This window comes from Onthophagus taurus, chromosome 11 (genome assembly GCF_036711975.1).
Source record: "Onthophagus taurus isolate NC chromosome 11, IU_Otau_3.0, whole genome shotgun sequence".
Lineage (NCBI taxonomy): Eukaryota > Metazoa > Arthropoda > Insecta > Coleoptera > Scarabaeidae > Onthophagus > Onthophagus taurus.
In genome coordinates, this window is record NC_091976.1 from 22,992,579 (window position 1) to 23,014,360 (window position 21,782).

The 21,782-nt window shown below is 31.4% G+C and overlaps 3 protein-coding genes across 3 annotated transcripts; 2 read left to right on the forward strand and 1 right to left on the reverse strand.

The window, feature by feature from the left end:
* Positions 1 to 443: 443 nt before the first annotated feature.
* LOC111427801 (sterile alpha motif domain containing protein 4 smaug) lies at positions 444 to 6,199 on the forward strand. The gene is made up of 4 exons (XM_023063111.2): positions 444 to 650; positions 827 to 1,986; positions 5,045 to 5,234; positions 5,291 to 6,199. The coding sequence occupies exons 2-4, from the start codon at positions 831 to 833 to the stop codon at positions 5,661 to 5,663; spliced, it is 1,719 nt and encodes a 572-aa protein (XP_022918879.2). The 5' UTR covers positions 444 to 650; positions 827 to 830; the 3' UTR covers positions 5,664 to 6,199.
* Positions 6,200 to 8,776: 2,577 nt separating this feature from the next.
* On the forward strand, positions 8,777 to 13,837 carry LOC111427662 (daughter of sevenless). Its single transcript, XM_023062890.2, has 8 exons — positions 8,777 to 9,183; positions 9,290 to 9,593; positions 9,952 to 10,145; positions 10,199 to 10,828; positions 10,878 to 10,985; positions 12,549 to 12,698; positions 12,765 to 12,896; positions 12,950 to 13,837. The coding sequence occupies exons 1-8, from the start codon at positions 9,097 to 9,099 to the stop codon at positions 13,175 to 13,177; spliced, it is 1,833 nt and encodes a 610-aa protein (XP_022918658.1). The 5' UTR covers positions 8,777 to 9,096; the 3' UTR covers positions 13,178 to 13,837.
* Positions 13,838 to 15,519: 1,682 nt separating this feature from the next.
* On the reverse strand, positions 15,520 to 21,678 carry LOC111427574 (chaperonin containing TCP1 subunit 4). Its single transcript, XM_023062787.2, has 7 exons — positions 21,456 to 21,678; positions 21,256 to 21,308; positions 21,114 to 21,203; positions 20,885 to 21,052; positions 20,672 to 20,825; positions 16,412 to 16,719; positions 15,520 to 16,358 (listed from the first exon to the last, which is right to left on the reverse strand). Exons 1-7 carry the CDS (start codon positions 21,562 to 21,564, stop codon positions 15,636 to 15,638), a joined length of 1,605 nt encoding a protein of 534 aa, XP_022918555.2. The 5' UTR covers positions 21,565 to 21,678; the 3' UTR covers positions 15,520 to 15,635.
* Between the last annotated feature and the right edge of the window lie 104 nt (positions 21,679 to 21,782).

The window sequence follows — 21,782 nt, forward strand, 5'->3', positions numbered from 1 at the left end:
AGTTGGATAACCTTATACAGTATGTTTACTCTGTAGGTTAAAAGTTCGTTTTGACACTTTATAACTTGACAGTTCAATTTTTGAATTTGTCAAAAATTATGGGTAATACCAATCTAACGATATAAAATAAAAATTTATTTATAAATCGAATAAATTACAATAAACAATTTATTATAAACTAAATTATTTGTTATAAATTTAAAAATCGATTAAATTCGATTGATGTGTTAACCGGGTTGCGCAAGACCCAATTACAAATATTAATTTAAGTTTTTCTTATAATTTAGATTCTTAAATGAATATATTAATACATTTTCTATTTGTTTTATTATTTTTGAGTTAAAATTAATTAAAAAACGTAATTATCTTTTTGATTTGCCCAAATTATTTCGTGTAATTTGGGTTGCCTACGTAACGAAAATAGTGTCAGACACGGTTGGCCATCGTGATTTATGAGTTTAGTAACATCAATTTAGATTAACTTGAGTCTTATTGGGTGTGTATGTCTTTCTGTTGTGTGTAATTTGTCGGGGAATGTTTTTCGGGACTCCACGGTAATATAACCGACGTTCGATCGTCTTTCGTGGTTATCAATCTCCTGCTTCAACTGATTATGGAATAACATTTCCTGCATATAAATAAAAAAACAGGTATACGTTCAGCTGGGTTGAGTACTTTTTTTTGTTAAAATGTCTTAAGAAATGTGGATAACGATAAAAGAGAAAGAAAAAATTACGTTAATCACTGCAATAAAGCGTTTAATGTCTTTGCTTTTTACAATTTGAGGTTATAATAATTTTATTTCTTTTTTTTATAACAACAAAAGGAAAATGGAAAAAATGGATTGCTCAATGCGTGATTATTCAGAATTCTGCGAACAACTCAATGACATCCGAGTGCGTTTCCACAGATGGGATAGTTGCGAAAAAACGGTCGCCCTTTACTACTTAATGGTTGGATTACCTTTTGCGAACGCAAAATTTCTTCAACACGCTCTTGAACAATGTATTTGTGCCGCAAGTACCCCCGAAGCTCAAGTAATGGAACACAACGCAAACGACCCCCTTTTCATATCTAGCCTTTCCGTTGAAAGACGTCAAGTAGCACTTTCCGCAATTTTAACTCACCTCCCTTTACTTAAACCAGGAAACAAAGAAGCCGCTGATTGTTATTTAAATATAATCAAACAAGTTCTAACAGAATTTATAACACCCCCTTATAAAATCTACAACGAATGTGTTGAAATAATGTCGTACGTTTTCGTACATCCGGCGTTTAATAAGGATGATAAAAAATCGTTTAGGCAGCTATTAAGACACGTTTTAAATCGTGTTTCTCCAGATACTTTTGTACATTCACCTGTGGCTGAATCAAGTGACGAATCTGTTAGTCCTAATCCAGATTCGAATACGTTAAATGTTAATTCGGAGCGGTTAAATCGAAGATCGAACAGTTTAACACCGGGTTCTCATGAAAGTTTGGTTCCTGGGCCTGATATTTGGTCATCCCAAGAAAGCTTACTACAATTAGCATCAAAACCAAGAAGTTTTTCATTATCTAACGATAAAACTCTTTTACCCATAAACATAAATCAATTACAATCAAGCAGTTCGGAAACTCGTCTTCAAGATTTACAAACGCTAAATAATTCGAGTGATATGAAAAGTATAGTTTCTTGGTTAAAATCGCTTCGATTGCATAAATACAGTTGGGTTTTTAATAATTTAAATTACGAACAAATGTTGAATTTAACAGAGGAGACATTACAGAGTATTGGAATTACAAAAGGGGCTCGACATAAATTATTATTGAGTATTGGAAAGTTGAGGGAGAGACAAAACATGTTATGCGAACTTGAAACTGAAGTTATGAACGGTGGGGACTTGTTGAATGCTTTGAAAAAACTTAAAGGAGTTTTACAAACACCCCTACAAGTGACTATGGGGGAAGATTTATCTTCATTAGTTGTCAAAGTTTTTGGAAAAGGTAAAGTAAACTTATGAGTAGTTTTTATTATTATAATTAAGACCCGGATTTATATGCTACAAAAATCCGGCCAGATACCTGATAGTTACCAAACTACATTAAAAACCTATTACTTAGTACTCCACCATTCGCAGGAATTAGTATCTCTTTTAGCTGTTGCTGTTATCACTTTCGATTATTAATTAAAGTATCCTCTTTTTAATGCAAAAAATCGTTTTGAAAAATCACTTTCAATTCTTGAGAAATAAATCTTTGAAATGATCGAAATTTGCAATTTTCGCCGATTAAGCTTTAAAAATTCGTATAAAATCCATTACTTGGAATATGAGTATGAAAATTTCCCAAAGTGTTAATAAGAGTGTCCTCTTTCCAATGACCCAACCCGCTTTGAAAAATAACTTTTAGTTTTTGAGAAAATAATATTTGAAATTTTGATAAAATTTTCGATATTGCAATTTTCATCGATAATTTTCAAAATTCGCAATAAAATTTATTTCTTGAAGGATCCTTGTGGAAATATCACTAATTATTAATTAAAGTATCCTCTTTTTAATGCAACAAGCCGTTTTCAAAAATCACTTTTAGTTCTTGAGAAATAAATTTTTGAAATAATCGACCATTTTTTCGAATTTTACAATTTTCGCCGTTTAAGTTTTAAAAATTCGTATAAAATCCCGTTCTTGGAATATGAATATGAAAATTTCCCAAAGTGTTAATAAAAGTGTCCTCTTTCCAATGAACAAACCCGTTTTGAAAAATATCTTTTAGTTTTTGAGAAAACAATATTTGAAGTTTTGATAAAATTTTCGATATTGCAATTTTCATCGATAACTTTAAAAATTCGCTATAAAATTCATTTCTTGAAGGATTCTTGTGGAAATATCACCAATTATTAATTAAAGTATCCTCTTTTGAATGCAGAAAGCCGTTTTGAAAAATCGCTTTTAGTTTTTGAGAAATAAATTTACGAAATGATCGACAATTTTTTCGAATTTTGCAATTTTCGCCCATTAAGCTTTAAAAATTCGTGTAAAATCCATTTCTTGGAATATAGGTATGAAAATTTCCCAAAGTGTTAATAAGAGTGTCCTCTTTCCAATGAACCAACCCGTTTTGAAAAATAACTTTTAGTTTTTGAGAAAACAATATTTGAAGGTTTGATAAAATTTTCGATGTTGCAATTTTCATCGATAATTTTCAAAATTCACTATAAAATTCATTTCTTGAAGGATCTTTGTGGAAATATCACCAATTATTAATTAAAGTATCCCCTTTTTAATACAAAAAGCCGTTTTGAAAAATCACGTTTAGTTCTTGAGAAATAAATTTTTGAAATAATCGACAATTTTTTCGAATTTTACAATTTCCGCCGATTATGTTTTAAAAATTCGTATAAATTCCATTTCTTGGAATATGACCATGAAAATTTCCCAAAGTGTTAATAAAAGTGTCCTCTTTCTATTGAACCAACACGTTTTGAAAAATAGCTTTTAGTTTTTGAGAAAACAATATTTGAAGTTTTGATAAAATTTTCGATGTTGCAATTTTTATCGGTAATTTTCAAAATTCGGTATAAAATTAATTTCTTGAAGGATCCTTTTGGAAATATCACCAATTATTAATTAAAGTATCCTCTTTTTAATGCAACAAGCCGTTTTGAAAAATCACTTTTAGTTCTTGAGAAAAAAATTTTTGAAATAATCGACAATTTTTTCGAATTTTGCAATTTTCGCCGATTAAGTTTTAAAAATTCGTATAAAATCCAGTTCTTGGAATATGAGTATGAAAATTTCCCAAAGTGTTAATAAAAGTGTCCTCTCTCCAATGAACCAACCCGTTTAGAAAAATAACTTTTAATTTTTGAGAAAACAATATTTAAAGTTTTGATAAAATTTTCGATGTTGCAATTTTCATCGATAATTTTCAAAATTCACTATAAAATTCATTTCTTGAAGGATGCTTGTGGAAATATCACCAATTATTAATTAAAGTATCCTCTTTTTAGAGTTGCTTCGTAAGTTAAATCAACATCAAAAAAGTTCATTTTGTATCTTGGATCCAAATAAGTTGACATATCTTATCAGCTTTCTTATTAATTTCATTTTTATTCAAATATCGCAATAATGTGGCAATGTAGGGTATAACTTCAGAAATGCACCACAAGTTATAACCATAATGGCCGGATAGATATGCCGAATATCCAGTATCCAGCTTTTCGCAAAATCACTATCCGTTCCATCACTATTTTTTATATAGGTGTTCTTGTAAGTCGTGGCATAAGCACTAGAATTAAAATGATGATTCGTGTAAAAATTTTTGGTCTAATCCCATAAATGGCTAAGATATGGGCTTTCAAAGTTAAGACATTTTTATCTTCTTGTGAATAACTCTAAAACGATGCGTCTAATCAAAAATTTCTAAGAGTAAAAATAATTTTAAAATGAAATAGGCTTTTAAAATCAGTTGGAAATTTTAAAGGTTTACGACATAATAAAAAAATTTCTTTCATCTTAAACGATTTCTCATGATAACATTGCATTGTTTGCCAAACTTTATCTTTCTAAGACAAACCATATTAAAAATATTTAAGAAAATGTTTAAAAATGTTTAAACTTTGCGGTTGCATATCACAAAAACACCCTGTATGTGTTTAAAATTGGTCGAAATATACAGTAATATTCCGGAAGTATGGACAATATTATGTGGTCAAACAAAAAAATACTTGAAACAATAAAGTTGTTGATTTTTGGAATTGTAAAATTAAAATTTTATTTAAGTCATATGTAAGTCATAGTAAAATTTTGACGTTTGTTGGTAAGAATATTTTTATAATTTGAATGTAATGGGAGGATACTTCACGGAAGCTATATTTGCAGGATTCATATCATTAATGCTGTTATGTTGAAATATGGACAAAACATGCGATTATATCGAACTATATGCATAACTAAATTTATATGCGATAAGAATACATAATATCAAGTTACATGCAAAAGCATATAAATCCGGTCTTTAATTATAATAAGTCAGAAATTTTTTTATTCTAATTTTCTTTTAGTATGTACTCAATTGCTGATGAGACGTCAATCATCTGAAGAATGTTTCCATTTATTCACCTCTTTAAGCGAACGGGTAGAAAACTCAGATGTCTTTACAGATGAACAGAAAAGACGGATGAGCATGTGGAAGGATCAAATATCGAAGATAAATCATCTCGCAAACTACAACAGACATAGTAACAATTACAAGTAAAAAATCTTAACATTTTTAAATATAAATTTTAAAATGGTTCTCATTTTTTTAGAAACCACCATTGTTCTTCGCAAAATGCAACCGTAACTTTATTACAATCGTCCCAAAGTACGTACAGTCAAAAAAGTTCGTCGTATCCAAATATGCAAAAACCAATTGGAGGACATAGACACTCGGTTGGTAATTTAACTGTAAATAATTTCGTGCAATATTTACCATTGCAAACTGTTCTTCATGGAATAAATGGCGATTGTCGCAGTAGAAGTAATAATACGAATTCGAGTCATCTTCATGTGAGGTTTCAAGAAACGTCTGAAAACGAACAACAAACGAAGAGTAATAAACAGTTATTGAAAAACGTGGAAATTGAGAGTAGCCTGGAATCGTTGTGTTTACAAATGATGGAACACGCTTTGGGTCCTTAGTAAATAATTTTTTTTTTATTTCAACGTATTATTCAACTTTTCTTTTTTAAAGTTAGAATTGTGTATATAAGAAACAATATTGATGACGAGATACAATTATTTATAATATTATTAATTGACGCGAGGCCTAAGTGTTTCTTATAATTATTATTTTTTATTAATGTTTATTACCGCTGGCAGGTTGTACTTTAATGGATACGTTTTTCGTTTATTGATTAATTGAAAAGATTAATAATTGTTTGTTACAAAGAGATTTTAATACGCTTGTCGGCGGTTAAAAGTCGTGACTGTAAAAAATTTTCTAGTCTTCGATGTGACACACACTTTCTTTAACAATTTTATGTTATCCTTTTTTTTACAATGCTTTTTTTTGGTATACATCGTGAAAGAAGAGCGAAAGAGAGGAAAAAAACTTTGTTGTAGTTTTGTGACTCGTGCATGTTTTGTGATTCGTCCGTGTGATACAAGTTTGCCGGCTGGCGGCGAAAAACTGACGCAAAAGACTGATTTCTTAAATAAAGAATACAACTAATGTAGTTTTTTTTGTATTTTTATTCCATTTAAATAAACCTAAAATAATTTATCAGTAAGAAATTAAAAATTTTATTTTTTTATCTATTAGATGGTGCCACGCTGTGATAAGACCCATGGTAGCCCACAAAACCATAGCTTGATGCTCAGCACTAAAACATGCATATAAGGCTACATTGCTGCATCAAATTCAACGCCTGGCAATGGTAATTACAGGCGCCATGATCGCGATGGAGATTATACTGAACGTGCTGCCCCTAGATATTTTAATCAGGGAAGTGGCCGTGATTTCATTGCCTTACCAAAGAACAACATGTGCGAAATGCAGAATCTACTGAAAAGGAACAAAATTAATAGAAATTGCAGCAAAATAAAACCATGGCAGATAAAGAAAGAAGAAATGAGTTTCAGGATGTTATAAAGTTTGGAAGTCGAAAAACTGATGCAGGATTTATTAAAGGGTAATAAAGGCATAATACAGATTCTGAGCGGAATAGATGGAGGTAAGAGAATATGTAATGGTAAATGTAGGAAAAATTAAAGAGAATCTGCTAAACAGAGGCGGCGCTACCGGGAGTGCAAGGGGTGCACTGCACCAGGGCGCTGCCTAAAAGGGGGCGCTGGCGCCTTTTTAATGTTTTCTCCAACTATATCTTATCTTTTTTTTGCAGTATTTAGGCCTGTCAGCAGTAACTAGTCTTCAGAAAGCAGTATTTAGTGTTCCAGACGCTGTATTTAGACCAGTTGGAAGTATCTAGTCTTCAGAAAGCAGTATTTAGTCTTGTAGAAGCAGTATCTAGTCTTCTGCCAACGTTATGTATGTTTTCTCCAACAATATCTTATCTTTCTTTTGCAGTACTTAGACCTGTCAGCAGTATCTAGTCATCAGAAAGCAGTATTTAGTCTCCACAAAGCAATTTTAGTCTTTAGAAAGCAGTATTTAGTGTTCCAGACGCTGTATTTAGACCTGTTGGAAGTATCTAGTCTTCAGAAAGCAGTATTTAGTCTTCTAGAAGCAGTATCTAGTCTTCTGCCAACGTTATGTATGTTTTCTCCAACAATATCTTATCTTTCTTTTGCAGTACTTAGACCTGTCAGCAGTATCTAGTCATCAGAAAGCAGTATTTAGTCTCCACAAAGCAATTTTAGTCTTTAGAAAGCAGTATTTAGTGTTCCAGACGCTGTATTTAGACCTGTTGGAAGTATCTAGTCTTCAGAAAGCAGTATTTAGTCTTCTAGAAGCAGTATCTAGTCTTCTGCCAACGTTATGTATGTTTTCTCCAACAATATCTTATCTTTCTTTTGCAGTACTTAGACCTGTCAGCAGTATCTAGTCTTCAGAAAGCAGTATTTAGTCTCCACAAAGCAATTTTAGTCTTTAGAAAGCAGTATTTAGTGTTCCAGATGCTGTATTTAGACCTGTCGGCAGTATCTAGTCTTCAGAAAGCAGTATTTAATCTTCCAGAGCAGTATCTAGTCTTCAGAAAGCAGTATTTAGTTTTTTAGAAGCAGTAGATCTTTTTGGTACTTCATTTCCACCCGGTACCTTTAGCAGTGCCAGATGTATAACATATAATCTGGTAAATAAGAACAGATGCGAAATAAACACAGATTGCAAAGTCAGAACAGAATCTATAGAAATTACGGTTATCAAAGCTAAGTTAGCAGCAAAAGAAGTGATGAGGTTTTCAAGAAATTACAAAATCCAGCCGTATCCAAGAACTCAATATCCAGAAATATTGGGAATAGTGAAACATAATGACTAGTTTTTTAAAGGTCAAGAACAAAGGCATATTGCTGTATCTGGTAAAAAGAAACAGTTTTATTATGCCCATATAACGGACATTTAGGGGGGACATAACAGAAAGATGACATAGAGAGTATCTTACTGTCTCCATCGCCCATGTAATTACCATATCGTACGTTATACAAAGTTTCGTATCTTGAAGGAAACCGTTTTTGGCGTGCCATGGCCCCAAATTTTAGACATTAAGAACATACCCTTCAGTTCTATATTAACATTCATTAAAACCTTGGGTTGGTTTTCTGATCACTGAATGAATTGTAAATTGTGGGGATGTACAAAGGGGGCCTAAGTGTTGTGAAGGAATTTACCCCACATTAAACTACATACACACATATAGATGGCGCCACAATCTAATTTTTAAATCAAAAATCGTTTTAATAGAATTTACATTGAAATTTTGGTAATAAAAAGAAAATATTAGTTATAAATAATTATTAATCACGACTTAGATAAAATAAATTATATTACTTGTATAAATGTGATAAATATAAAACCGCAAATCACATTTAAAGATAACTTCATTGTTATCAACATTTCCATTTGTTTACTCAGTTATATTTTATCACATTTTATTAGATAATAAACCGGGCGTGTCCTTTATTTATAAACTTTCAAATCATTCTAATTTATATAACAAAACATTTTTGTTTAAATAATATAAACAATTCAACAAAACTCTTTTTATAAGATTCTAACCTCACATCTTATTTCTTAATGATAAATTAAAGATAACACAATCGGTTTTTACTTCCTTGATCTTGTAATTCTTGAGGAATGCAATCGTTTACAATCTATTTATAGATTTCCTTCTTCTGTACACAAAATGGTAACTTTCAAAATTATTACCAAGAACGGTGTCTAACTTCACGTTTGTTCCTCCGTTATTTAGTTGGTTTGTTGGATTTGTTTGCGTTCGTATAAAGTTATTTAGAAGTGTGTAAAAACGGTGGAGAGGTGGTGGAAAATGATCCAGCGGATTAGTCATCGTCTACGATCGAAGTACGAACATTCCGTACGACGTTATTAGTAGTGGCGATTTAATTTTTTTAACGAACAGTTTTCCACTCGTAAACTATGGTGGATTGAATAGAATCGATGCGTTCTTCGCGAAACATGTCCAGAGACATCATTTGCGAAGGTTGGCTGGTTAAATCTCCACCTTCAAAACGCATATGGAGAGCAGTGAGTGTAAAATTACTTTAATTTTTCAAACACAGTCATATGATTTGATAACAATGACTTTATTTTTCTTCCTCTAACATTCTTATGATTCACGTTATTGTTACAGAGATGGAGAAAACGATGGTTTACTTTATCACCTGGGGAATTTCCACAACAATACATTTTAACTTATTACTCCGATAAGAATTATAGGAAATTAAAGGGATTCATTGATTTAAGTCATTGCGAACAGGTCGATGTTGGGTTTAAATTGGACGATCGACGAATATGCGATATGCAACATATTTTCGCTATCAAAACTGAGAAGAGAATTTATTATTTAGCTGCTGAAACGGAAACTGAACTTCAGAATTGGACTAGATATGTTTGCGATGTTTGTGGACTTAAACCTACTAATGGAGATGATGGAGGTAAGTAAACAACGTGATTTTAATAATAAATTAAATTTATTTATAACAAAATATTTAGACAATATTCAATTGATCTAATCTACCTGTCAAAATTGACATTAAATTATTTTTAACCTAAAATAATTATTTTATTAAATTTTCTTTTATATACTTTTATATATATATATTATGTAATAGAAAACCTTTAATAAACACAACAGACCATCAAAATATGGTTGAATTAGAATAAATAAATTTATAACAAAACATTTGTCATTTTGACCTAATATTCAATTGATCTAATCTAACTGTCAAAATTGACATTTGTATAATTTTTAAGTTTAAAATATTTTAAATTTTCTTTTTAATTTTTATATAGTTGAAGCCCATAGTGTAATAGATGAACCTTTAACAAACGCAACAGACCATCACGACCATCAAAACATGGTTCAATTAGAACTTAGAAATACGTTGGAAACCCCGCCGATATCCCCAGTTAGCACAAGTCCTTATATTCCAATATCAGAATGCATCACAGGAAAATCGCCCGTGTTTTGTACAAAAGATTTAAGCGTAAGTTTAATTAAATCGTTTCGTTTTGTCAATTAAATTTAAAAATATTTTAGAACTTAACTAAAGAAATGTTACGAACGACCTGTGATCCAATCCACGTAAATAGTTTATCAAATCAAATCTATGAAGGTCATGAGTACCACAACTTCGTTGCACCTCCGATAAATTACGAAATTCCGCGATCTTTACTACCTAAATTAAGTAAACCGCCTGATGATGGCGCGAAAGGTTCCGATTTTGATTCTGATAGTGTTTTTACGGATGATACTTGGTCGGAAAGTACGGTAATTGGTGATAAGGGACCAAGAACGCCGAAATATTCTGATAGTTCGGCCGATATGGACGCATTCCTCGCACAAAGAGTCGGTCGGCTTTCTATGGATTCAAGTAAAATTGAGGTGGTTCCACCAAGACCCCCAAAACCTGCACATATCAATCAAGGCAGTAGTTACTTAAACATATCAGGACAAAGTAAAATAAGTAATGTTAATGAAGAAGTTAAACACTATCCGATTAATGATGAAACGTACGATTTTCCAAGATCGCATCGTTTTGGGGGTGAAGAAGCTTCTTCATTGAATAGAAGACATTGTTATAATAACGCCGCTCCCGGTATATGTGGAGATGGAAAAATTTTTAGGTTTGATGTTATAACAAAACCTAACCCCAATACAATTTCACAGGTAAAATTAAACAATAAAAAATTTTGATAATACAAACTTTTTATTTTAGGATTTTCATTCAGATACTGATGCAGCAAGTGATATTCCACCATCACCATCTTCACAGTGTTCCTCAGCCATGTATTCAAACCTACCTAGTCCCAATTTAACAGAACAGGCAAGTTTAATAGTGTATTAAAAAAAAAGGTTTCATAAGACACGCTTGAAATGCACGAATTCAAGTAGAAAAAAGAGTGGTTTTAAGTCTTACGAAACGTATTTTTTGTAATCCTTTTTTTTAACAAGAATAAATTTTGACAATGTAGGGAAATAGGTATGTAGCAGTTGGTAACACTTGAAAATAGAAATTTGAATTGACAATTAGAATTTGTCAAAACACAAAATGTATTCAGCTGAAAAAAATTTCATGTACACCTCCCAAAATAAGAGAAATTGCTCAGAGTTTAATGTCCTCGTCATTGTGTCAAAATTGTCACATTGACAACTAGAAAAATTAATGACCCAATGTCATCAACTTAAACTGGTCCCATAAAATGTTACTAAAATCTCATTACAGCATTGGCTGTTGTAAAGAGTCTTATTACAGCACCTGGTTGAGTACTGTAATAGCTTTCATTACCATCGCGAATTACAAAAAATTTATTTCATTTAAAAGCTTTGTGGTTTCTAAACGATTTTCGTTGTTCTTATAGTGATTCATTACGTTGACCTTGCTACATTATTTAAACTTGTTTTTATGCGTTCCTTTAAAATGAATCAACATTCCTTATACATTTTATGGATTGTTTTTAAAGCCTAGATTAATCATTTTTTTGTTATGCTTGTAATTTACTTTAATTTCATTTAAAAGTCAATAAAACACGTGCTTTCAGTTGCTACGTTCTTTTTTAACTGGGTTCTACAATGTCATAAGCGGTATTGTAACGCCATCCAGTGGTCAACTTAATAATACATTACAACTTCCCTTTTTTTTGCAATGCTTACATCTAAATACTTCTTAAATTATTAAACTAATTTATGAATACATGTATTGGTATTTATGTTTTACAATACGACCTGATCTAGTTTTATAAGCGTTCATGTCGGTCAGTATTTCTTTCTCATGTTTTGTGGTGTGTTCATTCTTCATGTTTTGGTCTCTTTTTTATTATAAACATTTTCAAAAAGAGGTAAATCATTCAAAATCGTAAAGTAGATCAAAAATGCTTTAAAATGAGTCCAAAGTCGATGGGGTTATCTCAAAAATTAACCAAAACAACAAATTTTGGTAATAAAAAAATTCAAGATGGCGGTTATTGTTGATTTTAACCTAACTTTTTTAATTTTTCAAAAAGAATTAATTTATTCAAAATCGTAAAATAAATCAAAAATGCTTTAAAACGAGTCCAAACTCGATGGGGTTATCTCAAAAATTAACCGAGATAACAAATTATAGTAATAAAACAATTCAAGATGGCGGTTATTGTTGATTTTAACCTAACTTTTTTAATTTTTCATGTAAATATGTCGTATTTGGTATCAAATTAAAGGGTTTTTAATGTAGATTACGAATTTAACATTATCATCAACAAAAATTAACCGAGATAACAAATTATATAATAAATATATAATAAATCAGCATATTTTTCAAAACCTCTATTTAACTGATTAACTTTTCTTAAAATGTCTACTATGGCTTGTACTTTCCTTTAATTCAATGTAAAAGTTTTAAACTTTTTAGGTCTTATCTCCGCCACCTGTTGTAAATCGTGGGTTAAAACCAAAACGAAAATTATCCGATACAAGATCAATAACTTCAAATCCTGAACCGTCTTCGCCTCGTTTAGCTCCTAATGTGGATAGACACTTAAAACCACTCCTAAGTATACCCGTAAGTAATTTGTTATCACATAAAATATTAAAATTTAAGGTTGTTAATTTATCTTTTTTAATTTAGAGTCCCGATCCAGGATTATACACAAATTTAATTCCAAATAAAGGTACTAATCGTAAAATTCGCGCTGCCCCAAGTCCAACTCCACCAACAGAACGTCGATCTTTCAGTGATGTTTCATGTGATAATGAAGAGGTGATACGACGAATCCCATTTAGATCAAATTTGTTTTTATCGAATTGTTTTAGGTGTTTCGTATCTTTCCAAACAAAGCCAAAATGAAGGATTATTTCAAATTGGAGTATTTAGATTTGGATTTGGACGCATTGGGGGGTCCTGCGCCTACGGTACCTGGCGGTAGTATTTGTAGCGCAACTAGCGATGATACGATTTATAAAAAGGTGGATTTTTTCCGAACCGAAGCGTTTAAAATGACAAAAACTAATTTGGAAAAGGAACGGAATAAATTTTCTTAAACGAAAGAAATGAATTTAAATATAAAGTTTTCGTTAAATCAATTTGTTACATTGAAAGTAAAAGTATTTTTGTGATGAGTATTTTTTTACAAATTAAAATGAAATATGGAATGTATTTTTTCTATATGAGAATAAGGTTAGGTGTTTTTTTTTTGTTTAATTTTCTTTAAGTGTAATATGTTTAGCTTTAAAAAAATTAAAAGAATACAAATAGACTACTATTAAATTTTATTGTTAGTTTTGTGGCCATTGTGAATTTCTCTTTTAATATTCTAGTATGGATTTTTTTAATTTTTATATATTTTTTTTTGTCTTTAAAATCTACAAGATACACGATGATAATAATAATATGTATTTATTAGAATTTTATACAAATATTTGCTTTTTATCATTACTGTTATAAAAAACTTGGTGATTATTAACTTTTAAGAATTTTAAAAAGCATTTCTTACCGCATAGTCTTTGATTCAATTGATTGTGAGCATTTATACTTTGTTTTTTAGTGCCTCTCCTCTGTTTTCCGTTTTTATTCTCATTCTCTCTTTCTACTTTTTATTGATATTGTAAGTACAAAAAAATGAAATATACGTGTTATGCATTTATTAATTAAATAAATGTTTAGATGAAAAAATTATACTTAATAAAGCCTTTTAACCCGTTTATGCTCAAAGTTCTAATAATGGAACACCTCGTTTTTCTCCCCTCCACGCTTTGCTGTTAGTTGCAACGTGATTTTGTAGGCAGAAACATGTGGATTAGTGAGAGTACAAAAAAAAAACACTTTCCTTAAAGTTCCAATATGGGCTAAACGGGTCCATAAAGATTTTTAATAATTTCAAATAGGAATGTGTGTCAAAATCGAAGAGTACAGAATGCCAAAACAAATGCCCCAGTGCAGAAGGTGTCAAGGTTGGAGCCACACCAAATGTGTAATGTTAATGTGCTGGTGAACACTGGACCAGCGAATGCACTAAAGCCAAAGAAATCGTGACTTGAAAGTTGCATCATTCGCATCTAAACATGAGAAGAGAATGCACTATCATCCCAACATCGAGGCCATCCAGCTTCTCGACAAAGAGAATGTCCTGCGTTGCCTTCAGAGGGTGAAGCCGTTCGATTTAGTGACCTAGTGCCCTAGTCGATTCATTATTACATTATCAAAACATTAAATTATCATACATCAAAACATTATCTAGTTTAATTTGGTGTTAAAAATAAGTAACTAATTAGTATGTATTTACTAGGTGTTATACAATTGTACTATGCATAATATAGAAAAAAAATCGTACTTTCACTATTGGTGATAGCGACATTGACGAAGAGTTAAATAGTGACAACGAACCTTTGTCAGAAATATAAAAGAAGTTGCCGAAAAAAAGAAACTGTCAAAAATCCGATTTTATTTCTGGGTTTCCGAATTTTGAGAAACTGATGCAATCAGCACCTTTCACATTCTTTCTGCTCCGGTGGAATCCTTTGAGCTTTATCTTGATGATAGTATTATATCATTTTTGGCAGGAATGACGACGAATGCATAGCAAAAAGGCGAACTTAATTTCCCAGTTTCCAATGAAGAAATAAAGTGTTTTTCAATCTGTCCATTGTGTTGTTCCTAGATGTAGAATGTAGTGGGAGCTAGGAACCGAATGCATTATGGCACTAGTGAATTCTATGAGAAGAAATAGATTCGAAATGATAAAAAGATAACATTCCTCCGGGCGACAAATTTGCAAAACTAAGAGAATTGATGCAAATGCTTAATTCAAAATTTTTGAAATACAAGATTCGTTGCAAATTACAAGTGTAGTGTTGAAAAACCGACGAGAGAAAATGCAGCTGATAAAGAAGAAAATGCCACAACCACAAAAAAAGTATGTTTCTAGTGTTAGTTCTAGTTTTACACTAGCACTACCACTAGAACAAACACAAGACCTAGAATAATTCGGGTTTAGCCGTCTTGAGAAACGTGCGACTAAATCTATTGCTGTAGCCTTCACTTCGTAGCAGAAGTCGAACTGTTTCGACTTTATATTAAAATAATATAGACTCTAATATCCTTCATTTAAAAAATTCATTGAATTACCTTACAGGAGCTAAGATATTATTATTTTCTGGGGTGTATGTAGACTTTATTGTATCACTGTATATAACAAGATAATAGACAATAAATAATTCCAATACATTTATTGTTAAAGTTTATGTTGATTTAATTGAGAAAAAATAATATTTTCTTAAAAATAATGCTTGGAGTAAGTTACAAAAGATAAAAACTGCACCAAAAAACCTAAAAAAAATTAATTCGGGCATAAAAGGGTTAAACTAAATGAATAATAACGCATAAATGATGTTAATTTGATTTTATTTGCAAAATACTCAAATTAATATTCTGTAAGTGTGATAATAAGCAAAATGAATCTAAAAACGTAAATGTTATAAATAATTTTCAAAAAAGTGTTATTTAAGACATGGTATTAACGATATCATCAATCTTCAAGATGGAACGAACTGTTTCAGTAGCTAAAGTAATAGCACTCACTGAAACTAATAAAGGTTGAACAACATTTTCTTCCAAAATATCCGAAATGGTTCCTTTACGCACATTAATTCCCGCGGAAATTTCATTTTTAGCATGTCTATTTCGCAATTCTGTTACGGTTTGGATTGGATTTAACCCGGCGTTTTCAGCCAGAGTAAAGGGAACCACCTCTAAAGAATTCGCATAAGCTCGCATGCAAATCGCGTCTAAACCTTCGCATTTATCAGCTTGGGCGGCCAATTTTAAAGCCAATTCGATTTCCGGAGCTCCACCTCCCGCGATAACCGCCTTCTTCCTAACTAAACAACGAATTACACAAAGCGCATCGTGAATGGAGCGTTCGGCTTCTTCTAAAACTAATTTATTTGAACCACGGACTAGAAGGGTGATGGTTTTTCCTGCGTTTTGGGCCCCGGTTATTTTCACCATTCGATTTCCACTGAATCCTACTTCTTCAACTAATTCAGCGTTGGAGAGATTTTCCGCGGTGAAGTGATCTAGAGATGCAATCGGGCGACAATTTAACGATTTACAAACAAATTCAATATCTTCGCGCTCAACGTCTTTAACAACCATCACTTTTATTTTATCAAGGAAATGTAATGCAAGATCGGACACTGCATCTCTTAAAATCGATTTTTGAATCTAAAAATTATTATAAATTAATTATTTTATGGGAGGATATTTGAAATATTTACCAATAAGACATTACATCCAGCTTTTTTAATTTGTTTAACAATGTTTAGAATGTACTGCCTTTCTTCGCGTAAAACACGATCCATTGCAGCATAATCAGAAACAATCACGTTATGATCCATATCAGTTTTTGGTGGGGAAATACAAAATTGAATTAGACCTATTTTTGCTTTTTCAATACGTTTGGGGCCGTTTATATTTGCCGCTCTTTGTGGGAAAACAATACCCTCAACTAACTCTGTATCTTCAACAGTTCCACCTAACTGTTTAAGTACTTTTATATCAGTGAGATTCACTACAGATTCATGACCTAAACACAAATATTATTGTAATTTTTTTATTGTTATACAGGATGGCTGGTATATAAACGTATTTATTGAAATGCATTATTATAGAGCTCATTTGCAATTGATTAATCCAAATATGCCTCATAGAAAGATCTATAGTTTAGGAGTTATTTAAATCTTTTGGTTTTTGTACATTTTCAGTATACAGGTAATAGGGCCGTTAAGTATTTTAAAATTGATTGACCCTATATTTTTTAATTTTTGATTCTGAGGCTGTTTTTCAAAAAAAAAATAATAATGTTTGAAACTACAGTGCACGAACTCCAAAGTACGTCACTCAGATTTGAGCGTATAAAAATCAATAAAATTCCTGGAGAGAGACAATGCTACAAATCTTATGCATTAGAAAAAAGGGGAGCGAGCGTAACGTCTGTGATTTCTTTCTTCTTACTTAAAACGTCATCTGGAGTCGGGGGTGAGGAATTTTAAACTTTTACATTAATTATTGCAAAAATTAAACAATTTTCGAACGTGAAAACGTTACTAGTCCGCTTAATTTAATTTAGATTATCGATTTTTTGAAAGACGGTCGTGGGGTAATAATTCCATAGAAACCAGGGCGTACCCAAGGTTTATATATAAGAGAAACACTCCTGCTCTTGCCCCTCGCCCACGAACTAAAATCAAAGTATTGCAGCATAGGAACTTAGACAACCTATAATATATAAACCTTGGGGCGTACCTACTTATAGTTCGTTTTTTTTTCTATAATACTTGTCAATGTAAATTTTTTAGGGATTTCTGTTGGTATTATCTAGGACCCTTATAAAATTTATGTTGTGTTCCTGATTTTTAGTAAAATTATCAGTAACTCAATAGTTGAGGTTAAAATACTTTTATACATTTTTAGATAAATACGATTTTAACGAAGTACATATTTATTGTAAAAACGTAATTAAATAGCACAAAACACCTTTTCTAGGTAAATAAATGACAAATAAACACCCCACAACATTTTTTATGCATAAATGGGATGAAATTCTCCATATTTCTCTAATATAAACGTTTTTCACGCCACACCCTTATCATATGTTACCTTCCAAGATTTAACTAAAATATTGAATTTTTGATTTTGTTAAAATTTTTTTTATATGTAAATTAAGTTGAAAGAAATTTAAATCCATTCCTAAACCTCACCTACTAACAAAATATTTTTCCATTATTTTGTATAATATTCTAAGTAAGTTCACCTTTTCAAATTCCGATTTCTCCTTACCGTTATTAATACGTTCCATTTAATTTTTTTTTAATAAAATTTAATCTTCAGAAATACATTCTGTATTATTTTCACCGATTAATACGTTCCAGTTAGCATTTGTTAATTTGTTTCTTAAATTTAGGTACTGAAGATGAAACATTAGTTTCGAAACATGTTTGCTTGAATTGAATTAAACATTTTAGTATTTCTCAAAAAGTTTTTACTTTTACCTACATCATATTTTATTTTTTATGCACCTTTTCGTTTTGAATAATGAAAGCTCAAACGTCAGTGTGACATATCTATTTCAAAACATGATAAAACAAAACTCCCTGTTAATTTTGCCAACTTTACAACAATAAAATGCAACATATCTGAATGTTTTTGGTTGTAGGTTTAATGTTAGTTCTAGTGACAGTGGTAGGTAGCGCTAGTTAACATAAGATATCACCACATGTTCCATATTTTTATTGAACTAAAACTAGACCTAGAATAATTCGGGTTCAGCCGTCTTGAGAGACGTGGGGCTAAATCCGAATGTTTCTAGTTCTAGTGTTAGTTCTAGTTTTACACTAGTACTATCACTAGAAATAACACAATACCTAGAACTAGAATCATTCAGGTTTAGCAGTCTTGAGAGACGTGGGGCTAAATCCGAATGTTTCTAGTTTTCGATCTAGTATTAGTTCTAGTTTTGCACTAGCACTATCACTAGAACTAACACAATACCTAGAACTAGAATCATTCGGGTTTAGCCGTCTTGAGAGACATGCGGCCAAATCCGAATGTTTCTAGTTTTGGGTCTAGTGTTAGTTCTAGTATTGCACTACCACTGTCACTAGAACCAATACAAGACCTAGAAATATAATCATTCGAGTTCAGCCGTCTTGACAAACGTGCGGCTAAACCCGAATATTTCTAGTTCTAGATCCTAATGTTAGTTCTAGTGAGTGAAAGCCTCCGGATTTCTTGCAAAGTATAGTTTGTGATGTAATGTATTTGGCAGAATGGAACTATCAGTATTCATGTCATCAACGATCTATTGTTTAGATGGTGATGCACATTACCATCTAAGTTAGAGTGAAGTGGAATCACTCTCTTATGTTGGGGGCGAAGATACTCGTAGCTGCTACATCCATTTCTATCCAGTTTTATTTTATGTACCTTTAGAAAACAGATTGATCCCAAAATGTTCGAAATTCATTAAATGAAATGTTTCCTAATCGTTGGTTTGGGAGAGGTTGACCAATTCCATGGCATGCAAGGAGTCCTGATTTGACGCCTCTTGATTTTTATGTGTGGGGCTACACAACTCAACTCTAAAGATGAATTAATAGAAAAAATCCAAAACGAAGCATATGTTTTCAAAACGTTAATTACAAGTAAGATAACAAGATCGAAAATCAGGAAAAAAACTCGTGCATGTATTAGGAATAGAGGTGTAGTTTTTTGACTTGAAAGTATGAGTTCTTTTTAGACAGAATTAGACAATGCGTTCCTTTGGTTACTTGTTTTTGTTGATGTTAATCTGATACATAAAATTGCTGGTTTTAAAAACAAAATGTTGGTTGCTGGTTTCAAAAAAATAGACTCAGCATGAACAAAGCCAAAACGCAAACCTTAAATTTTTCTCTTATAAATATCTGGAATATCGCCATGTTTGCAATTCACAGACTTGGTCCCTTTCGATATACTGATAGGCACATATTGTAGTTATTTCTTTAGTCATGCCACCTACGCCTTATTACCTTGGCGTCATTCTGCTTATATTGATCGAGTTTTTGAAGCCCAGTCAAAATGCGTCAGAGTGATGGTAAACTTGGGATTGCTGTAGAGCAAAATTTATGAAACTTTGAATGTTAACAATTCCTTGCCTCTACATCCTCCACTGCCTTCTTTACATTAAAAATAACATCACCCAATACAAAACGATTAGTTTTGGTCATAACTATAATACAAGGGTGAGCTCAAAATTAGCTTTAAACTATTTTCACTTACCTAGGCACAACATTTTATAATGTCTTGCCAGATTGTGTCGTTGGGTTAGAGACGAATCTGTTTAAACGCAAAATTAGGAATTATTTGACAGAGAAAACCTTCTATAGTGTGGAGAAATTTTTCAATAATAACTTTGACGACCTGTAGAACGTGTGTCGCCCCTCGTATTTTGATTTTTGTTTTATTATTTTGCTGCAGTTTCGTTAATAAAGTATTATTATTATTAATTTGTATGTTTTTTTTTTCAATAAACGTTATTAATAACCTTTTAGCTAACTTTTGCCAGCTACAAAAATTGTAGTCACTCCAATTGTTACCCTATAAATTATATGTTTAGTCAATGATTGATAGCTATTAATCAATTAACGTTTTTAGTTTCTATTCGCTAAAATTAACTAATTGGAAAGAAATTTACCCCTGCTTAATATCTCATTCATAATTTGTACAAAACACTTTTTCCCCTGTATTTTTAAAGAATCTTATTACTTAAAATGTGTATTAAACTGTAGTCTATCCAGAAAAGTCAATATGATGCCAAAGAAACTATTATTAAATTCTAAATTCAAAATGAAAATGTACAAACACCAAAAAATTTAAATAACTCGTAAACTATTCAACTTTGTATAAGGCATATTTGGCTTAATCAATTGCAAATGAGCTCTATAATAATGCATTTTAATAAACGCATTTATGTGCCATACTTTTTTTTTAATATTTACCTGGTTCAACAATTTTTAAAACAGCATCAACAGCCAATGGTGCTAATTGGCTCGAATATTGTGAGACTACTTTTGAATTTAAAGAAGTTGAAGCACTACGAATGAGTTGTTCACGATTATCTAATTGGACTGGTGTTGAAATATTAGTTAAGATCTGTATAAGATAAGTAAAATTAATAATTTTGTTAACAAACATGATTTAATTATAATAACCTCAACAGCATGTGAAGCAGCTCTTTGGAAAGACTCAGAAATAGCTGTTGGATGGATTCCACGATATAATAATTTCTCTGCTGCTTGTAATAAAGCCCCAGCCATTACAACAACGGTTGTTGTTCCATCACCAGCTTCAATATCTTGTGCCCTTGATAATTCAACTAACTAAAAATATATTAAAGATACCTCAAATATTATTATAACACCTCAAATATTATTAAATTACCATTTTAGCTGCTGGATGAATGACATTCATCTGCTTCAAAATAGTAGCTCCATCATTTGTGATGGTAACTTCCCCATTTCCAGATTGGATCTATAAAAGAAACAATAATTAACACATGTTTGTTAAATTAAACATAACTTACCATTTTATCCATACCCCTGGGGCCCAAACTCGTGCGGATAGCATCACTAACAGCTGAAAATATAACCTCAAATTACAACGAATTCTCGATAAATAAACCTGATTTATCAATTGTAGGTGATTATTAATGCCATAAATTGTTTAATAAAACACTTTTTAGGGGTTGTTACGAATTAATTAATTAATAATAAGGAAATTAACCTTTAGCGGCATTTATGTTGCTCAGCCGGACATCGGCCGGTTTGGTTTTATCCTTATAAGCGGTAATTTGCGATCTTCCAACATCACCTGCTGCTGTTGGGGCCGTCATTTCGTCTTTTAGCCGGTTCTTTGTAAATTCGACGATTTTATCACGAGATGTTTTAGATTTTTCGAGAATAAACTGCGACACCTCCCTAAAGAACGAATGACATTAGAATTCAATTACATTAGGAAACTGTTTTATCGGCATCAAATTATATTCACAGTTTATTTTTAAATATTAAAATAATAACAATAAATATCAATTATAAATAAAAAAAGGCAATT